Source organism: Aspergillus pseudoviridinutans (genome assembly GCF_018340605.1).
Source record: "Aspergillus pseudoviridinutans IFM 55266 DNA, scaffold_6, whole genome shotgun sequence".
Classification (NCBI taxonomy): Eukaryota; Fungi; Ascomycota; class Eurotiomycetes; order Eurotiales; family Aspergillaceae; genus Aspergillus; species Aspergillus pseudoviridinutans.
In genome coordinates this window covers 2,133,611-2,147,038 of record NW_025091286.1, presented here as the reverse complement: position 1 = coordinate 2,147,038, position 13,428 = coordinate 2,133,611, and the positions used below count along the sequence as shown (strand labels likewise).

The following is a 13,428-nucleotide window of genomic DNA, read 5'->3' as shown; positions in this document are numbered from 1 at the left end:
CCCATGACTGATGTCATAACTATTATTTTCTCTACTTCATTCCTTTGAAAGAGATATTCATAACATCGTAACCGCGTTGAGAACCCGTTGTAGCATTTGCATTACTGATTGACTTCTGATACAGACCATGTCAACTGCCAATACATATGAAACACTACCATTATCCACCTAAAGAGACTATGTCTGCTGGCTGTATTGACTGCGAATCAAAAGATCCTTCAACGATCTGCGCCATTCCCGTGTCTCCAGCCACTCAGGGACCACCATTAAAAGGGCTGCTGGGTCGGTAGCCCCACGGGCCGCGTGTCCTCTTCCACTGCCACCGTTATTTCTCCTATTAGACAGTTATTACTCTCAGGCTGTCACAGTCTACAGAGGAAGTACTCCGTAGATAGCCAGAAGTTTGGAACTACTATCTATATACGGAATACGGAGGAAGCTCCGGAGGCGTGTCCCTGTTGCACAACCATACATAAATATGGGCACACCATAATCCTAGGTACTCCGTAACGGCCAATGATCCGAAGACTCATAATACTGTGTCCAATTCCATTGTCTCTTAGCAAGGTCAAGGACCATTGTAAAGAGCCAATCTGCCTGAGAACCAAGCTACCAGGGATATACACTCGTCATCAACTGACAATGTTGCCGGCGGACTGGGATCCCGAAGATGCTCCGCTCCATAGCAAGAGCGCCTTGATACTCCGTACTTATAACCTGATCAACTGCAGATTATTATCCTCAGCAGACATCGTATGGAGTAACGCGACCTTGTTACTAGTCTTCCCATCAGAATATGAATACTGATAATTTCCTGTTATGCGCATGTCCGCAGTCAGTGGCAACAAAGAGAGAGAAATGGCAAATCCGAGCCCTGTGACTGAAGATCTATGAGTGGACATGAATCCTTCTCGCAGTATCTGTGGGCCGTAACAGTGTGGATCGCGATCGGCCTGCTTAACCCCATGAGAGTGTTTGTTACAATCCAATAATATACTTCAAACGATGCGCACTCACAGACAGCTGGGGGACGCGTGTACAGAATACGGGGGTACATCCAGCAACAGAATTCATGGAAGGGTACAACAACGAAGATCTTGAGAAGACGACACCTGCTTATGGACCCAAGACGCGAGTATCATCTGCCATGTCATCGCCTGTTCAATATATCCCCTCGTTTCGTAATTGTACCGAGTCAGCTAGTACTGGTTATCAATACGACCAGCCATTTAAGCTTGAACATACGCCTTGGCAAGCCGTCACCCCTTTTGCGTCTTAGGTGTAGAAATCTGCACAAACATTCTCAACATTGTTGCACAAATCAACGAATCTGATGCAAATTACGCCAGTTACGTCAATCAAAGTTTTTTGAGCTAAATGTTATCCCACAATGCTGGACATCGCTTAGATGGATACGGACTACTGATTACGTCCAAGTCACTGCAAATTTTGCGTGCCCCTGATGATCATCTTCATCCACGGAAACGCTCTGATTTCTGTCGTTGCCCAACCCCTATTCGTGATTCGAGTTTGCGCCGATCCAAGCCATGTTCCACTGGATTGCTTTTTGCCAAGGCAGCCGGTCAAGTTAAGGGTATTTGTGGCGACCAATCTTGCGTGCTGCCTTCAGGGTTCGTGGTTTGCGGTTCGTCAAGATCCGCTCAAGCCTCAGGGTCCATCTGCCACTGAATTCTGACCACTTTGGGTAACGATTCACCACCGACCAGCCTACGGAAGTACTACGGGGGTCCCTGTACCTTGCACAGTGCGTGCGGAAGGCATAGACTCACCGCTATCTCCACTATCCATGCTCTGTGAAATGTTCACACCCTTCTATTCCCGTCAATTCATCGTTCGCTTCAGGGCCAGGGAATATACTCCGGCACACATAATCTGTTCTAGATACCACACCGCTAACAGACAACTTGGCTCTTAATATTTGCAGCAGTGTCAGAAGATGAGGCGGGAACATTCCGCTAAATGCTTATCGGACTAAGCCATTTGCTTTGGCATGGTACACTACCGAAGTGGAGGAGTCTAAAGGTCCGGAGGAACAAAAAGTATCGTTTTGCAACTGCTAGACTAACTTGGAGATTGATGAAGAGAATTGATCTCATTAATTGCTGTCTAGATTCTGCGTTTATCACTCGTATCTAAAGCAGTTATAGAGATAGTTAATCCGACATTGGTTCAGTCACATCGGTAGGAGATGAGTATATATATGTATCTCCCTCGTGATCATACTGGACTACGGAGTACTATGTCAGCACAAGGGCGAGGCCAGCGCAAATTCAGGTCTCCCGTGAACGACTCTTATAATCCTAGAGTCCATAACCTAGAAATTTGCTCAACCCCGAGTTTGTCCCTCTCAACATGGCAAGTATCGCAGATTCAACAACATGTATAACCCGTCTGTGTCATGCACAGGTTCCATGCATACGTCAAGAGGAATGACTATCGTCATTCCCTCCATTGTGCCACCTAAGGATATACAGCCTCCACGTTGGACGAAGCTGCCTCTAGTTTTAGATGCACCACGGCTTGAGATGTGCCACCACTTACAGCAGGTACCACCTTCAAGAATCCTGTACGCTATCTAATGCAGTCTGTCGTGTGCCGTTCACCCACTCCCTTTGAAGTAGGTCACGACATTGCCTTCTGATGGTACCGATCATGGCTGGTAAAGCAAAATTATTCAGTCTCGCCATAGATAGCAACAGTAGCTCCCAGTCTGCTGGTTGTGGAAGGGCAAACTTTAGTCACATAAGAATAAGTGCAGAGATGTAACCGAGATCTTATACTAAACGGAAGGGCTGGGTCTGCAAGAAGAAATATTCATTTCATCTGCCAATTGACTCTTCCCGGCCTTAGCCCCAAGGTTGAGACGTTGGACTACCTATAGAATCTATGCAAGTCAAAGGCGCAAAAAGCGATACTCATTAAGGTATGGTAAGAATGCATTCAAGCACTGTTTTATGTTCAATACGATTAAATGTAATCTCTATCATCATAATATCTGGTGGTAAGGCTTCTCAATCAGCATCATAAGCACCTTCCCGGTCCTCGAAATTCATGAAGTCATCCGAAGCTTGATCGCCCATGATTATCTTCCACGCGTCCTTCACCGCGTCAATGAGCTCATCGTCAAAGGCGAGATCAAGGCTAGGAGGCGGGAAGGAGAGTATGTTCGCTGACAGCGAGCTTCTTTGGATTCTAGGGGTACCACGAACGTCCTGGCTCAGGCGCCCCAACTGTGTAAAACGCAAGGACCACAAGATCTTTGCGTTGAGATCTGCACTGGACTGAAGGAGTTTGTGTATAGCACTTTCAAGAAGCGATTGACCATCAGGCCCAGGTATGGAGACACTAGAGTACAAGACACCTAGTATTCGTCAGCGGCGTGCCAGTCATTGTCAATGAGTGGAATATAAAGCATAACGACAAAACGCTCATTATCAGGCTGTCAGAGGTATGGTTTCATCAATGCAATTACAGGCAATGTAGATAAGTATTCAAAAAAGTCATCATATGAGCGTAACGAGAAGTGCTTCGTAAGAAGAAAGAAAAAGAAATGCAACTTACTTTGTCCCGATGGACACTCGCCAGTCTCGCTGGAGTGAACCAGAATATATACTGGGGCTGAGTCCTCTGGTTGACCTAAAAGAGCTCCTGGGAATACCACAACTGCACACACAGGAATTGGACCACCTTCTGCAGTAACCGGAAAGAGACTTTCCAGAGACGAAGAGACAACCGTGATTGACCGCGAAACCTTTTCATAACGAGCAGGGTCCAGGACGTTCGCAGGAAGATCCCAGTTTGAACCAACTAGGAACCGAGTTTTAATCGACTCATCATTGGCAAGTTGAACTTCTATGCGACCGACGTCGCTATTATCAGCCTCAATAGGGTCATTTCTGACCGACTTGATCCCAGAATCCAAGACGTATACTCCGCCCCCGACTGCGAGAGCTCGGCAGCCTACTTGAGAAATCTCGGATCCTCCACCCCATTTGGCAACCAAGCTTCCAAATCCAGGACCGAAGACACCCATAGAGGTCAAGTGCCTCTTGATGCGCGTCACAGCATATCCGGCTGACGTCTGGGTTGGAGAACTCTGGGCCAATGAAAGCGATAGAAGGGGATCGTGAAGCTCGGCAGGGACTTGAAAATTGGAGGTGAGATAGTCCGGGAACGACCCGGTCAGATCATCCTGTTCCGACGAGCTTTCATCATCCTGTTGAGGCTTGGCGATGTGCCGGAGGAATCTCATCAGCGTTCGCTTTGATTTAACGCTGATCACGTCATCGGCGAAAACATCTTCGCGGCTACTCGGCACACGGTACAAATCTGAGAATGCATTCACAGCCGTGTCACTGCTCTCAGAAGCCAAGTTGCCCGAAGGCCTGTAAATCCACCAGTTTCCAACCGCCTGAAATTCAAGCTGGCGGTAGACCTTCGAGGACACCAGCGTGGGCAACAACGCAGATCGACAATAAATCAGTTGCGGTGACAACGTAAGTGTGTATGCTCGAGAAGAAGCTAGCTGAGCATTGCACTCCTGTGTTTGCCCAGGCCTCAAAATGGACGCGTCTTCAAAAGAGAAAGACTTCGGTTCTAGCTTATTAACACCAGTCAGCAAAAAATAGTAGCACAAACCAAGGGCGGGGATGCCGCAAATTACMTTGATTCACTTGGGAAACCCACTCTTCAGCTTCCTGAAGGCTGAATGCTGCCTCAGAGCCTCCATAATATGGGTTACGGTCAACGTGAAGTACCTTCTTGCCTGACCGGGAGAGTGCCCTAAAAAGTCAGCAACAGAACGAGTAAGGCAGTTGCTGATAACCGACTCACAATGCTAGAAGAGACTGCGCCAGCCCTGTACCAGAGATTGTTACATCCCATGGCGTTTCTGCCAAAGATTCCATCCTGAGAATGAAATGGCAAAGCGTACAGAGCTGGGGGAAAAAGGTTCAGTATGATGCTATGTGATGAGCAAACCCAACTATCATCACGTCGGGTGGCAGGCAATGGAGCACTTCCTAGCAAGCAGGAATCTCCTGCCCATGAATGCGGTGGAAGTTTTCATCCGTCCTTGAAAGGAAGAGCTTCGAGGGAAGTAAAATAGAAAGCGACGGAGACACGCAGAAATACTTCCGTCCTGACCCGCACCGATAGTGCGGCACGTGACGAAGCTCGGGCCATATTCTTCGCGGTGAAGATACTCAAGCAGCAAGACATTTCTTTTGGACGGTTAATTTCTCATGGTCGCTCGGTTGTTTTCTCACTGATGAAGGCTATTCCTCTCCGTCTAGCATTCTGAGGCTGTCGTGCTCCTCATCCGAGGTGATCTGCTAGATAAATCTTCTACGTTGGGCTTCTGAACACCGAGTCGAGCTATGTCAGAACTCGACTATTCCAAATTAAGTTAGACAGCTTCGCTACCTTAGCACCTTTAAAAGATTGCGCTCTCGAAGCATCTTCCTTTTTTCCTAGCACACCACTCCCCAGTGCTCCGCACGGCATTCTGCGCTCTACCCATAGCAGATTCGTCTCTTGCCGACAAGCCTTCATTGGTCTTGTCCTTACAGGGAGTGGTAGATCGGATTATATCACTCTGTATCTGCTGCTCCGGATGGAGACATCTGATGGAAGCGGTTCGTTTGTAGTGATACATATCGTCATATTGTAGCTCTCTGTGCCATGGAAAAGTTAGACAGATGGCATATACATGTAGCAACCTTAGTACGAATTCCTAATGTCTGTGTGATCATGGCGTCTCGTTTCGAGTGCTGCGTTTCTTGTCACCACGACGTCAAGCGGTACATCAAGCCCGCATACTGGAGGTTTAGGCTGTTATCCTTCGAGTATCTCTCTCCAGGCTCCGTCCGAGAAAGGCGTGTGATGAAGATCGCGACGACATGTGCATATCGCTGCGAATCCTGAAGTACGTCTGCGATAGACCGCATTGCAGCTCGTCTCACTCCTCGCCTTCTTCCACGACTTTGGCGCGAATGATCTTGACCTCATCGACTGGCCTATCCTCGGAATTCGTCTTGACGAGTCCCATTCGCTGTATTACTCGCATTCCGCTTTTCACTCGACCGAAAATTGTGTGCTTTCCATCTAACCACGGTGTAGGCGCAAGGGTGATGAAGAACTGGCTGCCGTTGGTGTTGGGTCCACTGTTCGCCATGCTCAAGACACCAGCTCCTGTGTGCTTGAGTCCCGGGTGAATCTCATCCTCAAACTTCTCGCCGTAGATTGAACTGCCTCCCCTGCCGGTACCAGTAGGGTCGCCGGTCTGTACCATGAAGTTGGGGATAATGCGGTGGAAAATTACGTTGTTATAATAACCTCGTTGCGCCAGAGTCGCGAAATTCCTGCAAGTCTAGTCAAGTATATATCAGCATGTGAAGAGCGCCTGGGTCGAAGGATAAAGTTCCTTGCTTACTTTTGGCGCATGCTCGTTGTAAAGCTCTACCGTGAACGAGCCCTGGAATACGTTAGAGGAGCCAATTGCTGTGTGGCCACAGGATAGTCCCTACCATACTCGTGTCAAACACCACGTCAGTCGCCATTGTTTTCTGAAAGTAGCCAAACGAAGAAATCGGATATCTTCAAGATCGTGCTTCTACCAGGGCAGAAGGTGGTATTCGAACTTTCTAATGATCCCGCGGCGGGGATGGAGATACTTGTCTTGGCATCGATCATCGGGAAACACAAAGCTTCCACGCTTGTCACTCTTTGGTAAACACAACGTCCTACAGCTATGAACTGATTCCCAACCACAGCGCAACCAGATGAATATTCTCGACTTAAGCTGACGGTTATCCCTATTTCTCTACTTTTCTACTTGTGGCCCGGAGTCTCGCAGTTGCCATGGACGAGGTCAGTCCACTTGCGGAGCTCTTGGGGCAGGCTATCTACCAGTATACGAAGATCAAACCTTTCCTACCTACATACGGCCATCTGCTCGTTTCGGCTCTCTTTCCTATTTACATTGGCGCCCATGCATCCCTTTCGAGACCCTCATCCGCTGCCAAACCTCCCAAGAAAGACACGAATAACAACGAAACAGATAATGAGGAAGAAGACGAGGAAGGACTGGTTCCCGTTCAAAAGATGGAGGGCCTTGAGCCCAGTGATGCGCTGATGTTCCCTTTGACTGCCGGCCTCACTCTGGGTGGTCTGTACTTGATCATCAAATGGCTGGATGACCCAGCCATATTGAACAAGGTCCTTAGCTTTTACTTTTCTCAGATGGGCCTATTCTTCGCAGTCGCATTCCTGAAGGACTGTCTTTTGGTCTTTCGATCCTTTATTTTCCCGCGGAGATATCGATACGCTGGCAAGATTTGGAAGTCAAAACAGTCGGAACGAGTTTTCATAGCCGTTCAGCAGGATATTGCCCAGGGATCAGTACAATCCCGCCATACTCCCCTTCCCGGAATATTTGGCTCAATTCCATTACCTACTGCCTTGGTAACAGGCCTTTGGGTGTGTCGCAAGGTCGCGTATCAGAGGCTGAAGCTGCGGGCTCACGTGCGCGGCCTCTTCACCGGCGAATGTCTGGTGGGCCTGCTGGACGTAATCAGTGCGCTGCTGGCCATCTCTGCTGTTGGGTATTTCGCATTTGTGACGAAGCCATGGTGGCTGACGAACTTTCTGGGTTTCAGCTTCTGTTACGGTGCGCTGCAGTTCATGTCGCCGTCAACATTCAAAACTGGGTCACTTATTCTGAGCTCGTTGTTCCTCTACGATATCTACTTTGTTTTCTACACCCCGTTGATGGTGACAGTCGCTACAAAGCTAGATGTACCAATTAAGCTCTTGTTTCCCCGCCCGCCTGCTCCCGGTGAAGCTCCGGACGTTGTTTCCTTGGCAATGCTGGGACTTGGGGACATTGTCATTCCCGGTATGATGGTGGGACTGGCGCTCCGATTTGACCTGTTTCTCTACTACAAGAAGAAGGGCATTGAAAAAGCACGGCTCGAATCCAAGGGGCAGGAGATCATCAAGCCTCAATACCAGTCTGCAACTGGCGGCTGGGGGGAACGTTTCTGGTCTTGGCCCGTTGCACCGCGTGGACGTGGGCTAGAGCCCCCGTATCAGGATGCAAAGTCCTTTCCCAAGCCTTATTTCAAGGCCAGCCTGGTTGGGTACATTGTCGGAATGATATCAACCCTTGCGGCCATGCAATACTCCAACCATGCTCAACCTGCTCTCCTTTATTTAGTTCCCGGAGTGCTTTCTTTCCTGTGGGGAACAGCGCTCCTCAGAGGAGAACTCCACGAGATGTGGGAGTTTTCCGATGCCGAAGAAAGCGAACAGGAGGCTACAAACGAGAAGGAGGAAGAGAAGGGAGATGAAGCTCCAGCTAAGACCACAAAGAGTCTCTTTCTGCGAATCCTGTCAGGCGATATCAAAGCATTATACTCCGAAGCGCCTGAACATGCCACGGAGAAAAAAGGGGAGAAGAAATCCGAGAGTGGGGAGACCAAGGATTCGGCACAAGCGGACGGAGGACCAGATGACAAATCGCAAGGTGCAGATGAGGGGGAGGACTTGGATTTACTTTCAATATCAATCTCGCTACCCGGGAAAGGCAAGACCGGATCACGCAAAACTCAGACCACCAGGGTTGAGTCACCCACAAGCGAGAAGAGCTTGTCTGTCCTGAGTGCAGCAAATCGTGATGACGAGCCACCCGCCAAGAGACAGCGAAGGAGTCCTAGAATCGCCGAAGTCAGTGCCTCTTAGTTTTGCTTTCTGGGAATGATTTCTACGAACGGGGTTGCATGGGATGTTTGCGTTTTGCAATTTGGTTCGGATAGACGGAGTTGGGATGGACTAACTCGGCATGCATACCCTACGGGAAGGTAGCAAGTAAGGTAGAATGATCTGTTTCAAAAGTTTCTTCAAAAGTTTCAAGTGGTATCGTCATCGTCCTCAAAAGTTAAGATATACAAGTCAACCCCGCGAATCAGCAGCTATCAAGAATTCGTTTCATATCATCCCATCGCTGCGCGGAGATGTCAACCAGCTGCTTCAGCTCTCTAGTGTCCGCTGCCCATCCACCGTTCTTCTCCATTTTCACGATCACTGTCTTCCCTTGCCCTGCATTCTCTTTGTCGACCACGATGCAAATCCTCTCCTGGCTCAAATTCTCCTCATATCCATCAGGGTCAGCAAGTATCCACCTTCGCTGGATGCCTTTCCTGTTACTTTCCTCAATCTTCCTCTCTTCTTCAGCATCGGGAATAATGACCTTTCTCCACCCAGAAGCTGCATCTGCCTCGAAGACGCAGAACGAGCTGGCGACAGGCATACCTCGCAGCGACAGTTTGTGCGCCTCAGAGACCGCCTCCGAGCATACCACCATCTCATTATCGACGTCCCACCATGTCTTGGGCAATTTCGTATCCCGAAGTGCAGCCAAAACAGCGGCCCAGGCAGCATCAAATGGATTGCCGGCTAACGAGATGATCATCACATCAATGTAAAGCACCCAGAAGGCCTTGATTTCTCTGCTCTTGGCACCTGCATCGCCCTCTTGAGCATCCACATCCATCTGCTCGTCCTCATTATGCCGTTCTAACTCCTCTGCTCCCAGGTTCGGCGGCTGATACCAGATTCGCAGATCCTCTGCGCGTACTAAGCGGGTGCTGTGTAGGAGTGATAGGATCTGATGTGACAGCGACTGCGCCAGCGCCGACGGTGGAGCGCCCGGGATGAATCCAGGTGCGCAGCCAGTGCTGAGTGAAAGGTTCGGCACGAGCAAATTAAGGTCTTGGATGTGTGATTCGTCGTCTTCGTCTTCGTCTTCGTTTCCATTGCTGGCTGCCACAGTTGGCTTCTCAGTGGTGTCCGTTAATTTTCGTCGCTTGTTCGTAGAATCAGGTGGCGATGCTCGCGATACACTCCACGAGGCAATGTCATCGGTATGAAGAATCTCAGCGCGAACCCCGCAGACCGCCGCAGTGTCACCAATTCTGACGACGGCACTGCCGTTCGTATGCGTCAAAGAGCCGGTGTTCGCAGAAGTAACGCGGAACTGGGAGGTACAACGGCCATTGGCTCGAATAGAGGGCTGATTGCTTGATGGAGGAGGTGATAGATGAGCCAGAAGGTAGGCGTGAGGTTGGAGCCGGGCAAATTGGGATGGTGGTAGTGAGAGGGATGGCGGGACTGACGGCGCAGCTGCCGGTGCTGCAGCGGGAGCCATTCTAGTAAATGACAACAATCGAATTTGCAGGTAAATCAATGAGCAGTCGACGGTTGCCTTCTTTGACTTGTCGCTTGTTCTGCGGAAAGAAAATAATGCAGCATTGAAATTACCTAGTTTTATGCGGCAGAATCGTCTGCAGGTCCGAAAGCGGTGAGAGCATTTTATCCACGACACGTGATATAGGAGTATGAGTTCAACTAGTTAGAGTCTAACTGTTTATTAAGCTACGAGTTTCACACTCCAATGGTTTGAATACGAGACGTATCTAGTTTATTTGCCCACATGATGCTCGGATGTAGAGACTTATGAAGAGCAATTGGAACCGGTGTTCATAACCCTTCGACATTGCTCGAATGATCGGACACCCTGACGAGTCTCCCCTTGTGCATCTGTCTTGCACGAGGAGCGGATTATCATGGTTTCTAGTAGTTGCGCAGTGTAGTCATCGAATTCGCAATTGCATCAGGCGTGACGCCAAGGTTAAACCTACAATCAAAGGCTGAAGAGATGGAACAGGAAATTAAACACGCGAAGCCATGCAAATGAACACTAGCTCAGGGGCAAGAGTTCATGATGCAATCGATATTGGCTTTAGCACACTGTGATAGTCCGGCTCAGCCAATACCACTCTCTGAGTATGAAGTCAAAAAGATCGTCGCTTTATCTTCTAATTATAAATACGAGAAGCCGTCGATCCCATTGGTTCCCGAGCGACTCGGTTGAGATGGATCCCCAGTGCAGTTTGCGGTTGACCCTCGAGACTGACCATGAAGACTGACCATGAGTATCCAACTGCATATCTCTATGTGTCGGCTGAGCTCACTGCTTTCACTACGAAGAGAAGAGGCAACGCAGATGGTCGATAGGAGCGTGGAAAGTCCACAGTCGCTGGTTATCACGCAAGAAGCTCCTCTTTCGACGCTTTCGGGTCGTTTGATTGGAGTGGATCACATTATTAAGGTTGCGAGCTGATGGCTTCTTCCACCTTCTCGTGTTGATCGATATATGACTCGTGTTCAACCCTTTTCTCTTAGGCGAAACCCCACGAAGATCTGGTCATCGTTTCCATTTTTACTTCTTCGCCCGAAATGCGAATGGTGAACTGGTTCGATCTCAAGACCAGGAGCAGATCTTGTACGTGTGGCGCCCTGGGGATGTATCGCAGTCTCGTATTCATCGGGAGGAGCCAATTTTATGGTCCATCGCATCGTCTGTGTTGGGCGCACGGTCGACCGACCTTCGTTTGAGATCTGCTAGGAGCTGGACTTATTAACATTCAAATGGTACCTCTTTCGGGATAGTTATAGAAAAGTATGACAAAGGATGACTGCCGTATATCCTATCAATCATGAGATTGTGGTATCGCCGGGAAATGCAGCGAAGTCAAGATAAACTCGGCTTTATTGCAAGCACGAAGCATGGAGGCCTGTCTCGCAGTTCAACTGAGGACCGACGAACGACAGATGCTCTAGTCAGTCCTTGTTCGCCAACGTACATAGAGAACGCCTCCGATCTCACCAGCAGTAATGATTCGCCTGTCATATCGCCCTTGTCACCGAACGACCATTCTCGAGACCACTTTCTGGCGCGAAGCAGAACAGATGACGGCCTTTCTCTCCCCAGTGGAGGTACCCCGTCGACTTTTCAATCTATTATTAGATGGGACACCGATGATGAAATCAACTGCTGGAGCGATGCGGCCACAGCCGGCGCAGTGCTTTCTCTGCTTCACAAGGAGCCACCCAGTCCACCACCTTGCCCGCAGCCTCGATTTGATAGGGATGCCTCAGATGAGCAAAGATTGACATGTGTTGTCTGCTTCGACGACCTCGAAATTGGATGTTACCCAGAGCCTCCCATTGCAGCTGGCTGCGATCATGGATTCGTGCCCGGGATGCATATTTGCTTCACCTGCCTTCGTCGAAGTCTAGACAAACAGCTTTCGTCAGGCGCTACTATTCTGTCATGTCCGATTTGCCTTGAACAGCTATCTGACGAGGAGGTACAACGGTGGTCCAGCAGACGAACCTTCCAGGCGTATGATACAAAGCGAACTTGGCAAATCCTGGAAGAAGATGATGAGTTCGTCCCATGTGTCAGGAAAGATTGCGGATACGGACAGCTACATGCTGGTGGAGCCGAGGACCCAATCGTTGTTTGCGGTTCTTGTGGCACTCGAACCTGCTTCATTCATCGTGATACGGTTTGGCACGAAGGGCTGACCTGCGAGGAGTACGATCGGCTACTCAATCCGAGACGCGCCTCGTCGGAGATACGGATGAATGCCGGCAGAGAAGCTCGGCATTTATTTCCAGGATTAAACAGACTAAGGACACCCCGAAGAGAAGCTGAGAGTGATGCAAGGCTCGGATATAGTTCTGGAAGGCCGCATGGTCGGCTAGATCCGACGAATGAGGAGCTTTCAGGCAGTCGAATGATTCATGAGCGTTCCAAGCCATGCCCGAACTGCCAGGTGCAGATGGAGCGAGCTGGGGGATGCAAATTTATGCGATGTAAGCACAGCGTTTCCCAATCTGGTATATACGTTGGCTAATGGTCGCTCTGGACAGGTTGCTCATGTCGACAGAACTGGTGTTGGGACTGTGGGATTCAGTGGCAGCCAGGCCATCTTGAGATTGACTGTCTTCACCAGAAAATATAGAATAGAATATTAAGGCTCCAAAGTGTCTTTCTTGTTACTGCTGGACAGAGTAGTTCTTCAGCATCTGTCTCACTGCATCTATGCCTACGAACATTATCGGCCTCATCTCGCAATTCTCACTCTGTAATCCAAAGCTGACTGTGTTGCATTCAGCCCCCTCATGAGTGATTATGCTTGATTGCTTGTTGACTGAATCATTCATATGCATAAATCTCCGCTAATGCAGGCCTTGATGGCGTCGTCACCTTCTTCTTAGCCTTTGGACGTGTGATTGGGCGAAAAGCATCATGGCTGGCGCTAAATCCAACAATCTCATTCGTCGTTTCTTCGCTGGTTAGCTTGAATAACGGCGGAAGAAAATCACCGGCAGTGTTACAATACTTTTTCTAAAATGTGATAGGACAATCAAGATACACATGTTCTGGACTCTCGGCCACACCCGATGGCCCTCTGCGGATGCACTTTATCTGGCCTTGGTTGTTGACTCGAGTACGGCGTACTCCCATGTTCTCCTCGCTAACTGATTCTGACAGAA

The 13,428-nt window shown here is 49.3% G+C and overlaps 5 protein-coding genes across 5 annotated transcripts; 2 read left to right on the top strand and 3 right to left on the bottom strand.

The window, feature by feature from the left end:
• Window positions 1-3,032: 3,032 nt before the first annotated feature.
• Asppvi_009177 (putative Rab geranylgeranyl transferase escort protein) lies at window positions 3,033-4,928 on the bottom strand (the record flags this gene model as incomplete). The annotated part of the gene is made up of 4 exons (XM_043305035.1): window positions 3,033-3,382; window positions 3,583-4,621; window positions 4,695-4,803; window positions 4,855-4,928. 4 exons carry the CDS (start codon window positions 4,926-4,928, stop codon window positions 3,033-3,035), a joined length of 1,572 nt encoding a protein of 523 aa, XP_043160970.1.
• Window positions 4,929-5,980: 1,052 nt separating this feature from the next.
• cyp1 (putative peptidyl prolyl cis-trans isomerase (CypC)) lies at window positions 5,981-6,581 on the bottom strand (the record flags this gene model as incomplete). Its single annotated transcript, XM_043305034.1, has 3 exons — window positions 5,981-6,391; window positions 6,455-6,496; window positions 6,549-6,581. 3 exons carry the CDS (start codon window positions 6,579-6,581, stop codon window positions 5,981-5,983), a joined length of 486 nt encoding a protein of 161 aa, XP_043160969.1.
• A 301-nt stretch (window positions 6,582-6,882) lies between these two features.
• On the top strand, window positions 6,883-8,763 carry Asppvi_009175 (aspartic endopeptidase; the record flags this gene model as incomplete). Its single annotated transcript, XM_043305033.1, has 1 exon — window positions 6,883-8,763. The coding sequence occupies one exon, from the start codon at window positions 6,883-6,885 to the stop codon at window positions 8,761-8,763; it is 1,881 nt and encodes a 626-aa protein (XP_043160968.1).
• A 223-nt stretch (window positions 8,764-8,986) lies between these two features.
• On the bottom strand, window positions 8,987-10,228 carry Asppvi_009174 (3' exoribonuclease family protein; the record flags this gene model as incomplete). The annotated part of the gene is made up of 1 exon (XM_043305032.1): window positions 8,987-10,228. The coding sequence occupies one exon, from the start codon at window positions 10,226-10,228 to the stop codon at window positions 8,987-8,989; it is 1,242 nt and encodes a 413-aa protein (XP_043160967.1).
• Window positions 10,229-11,579: 1,351 nt separating this feature from the next.
• On the top strand, window positions 11,580-12,785 carry Asppvi_009173 (E3 ubiquitin-protein ligase; the record flags this gene model as incomplete). The annotated part of the gene is made up of 1 exon (XM_043305031.1): window positions 11,580-12,785. One exon carries the CDS (start codon window positions 11,580-11,582, stop codon window positions 12,783-12,785), a length of 1,206 nt encoding a protein of 401 aa, XP_043160966.1.
• Between the last annotated feature and the right edge of the window lie 643 nt (window positions 12,786-13,428).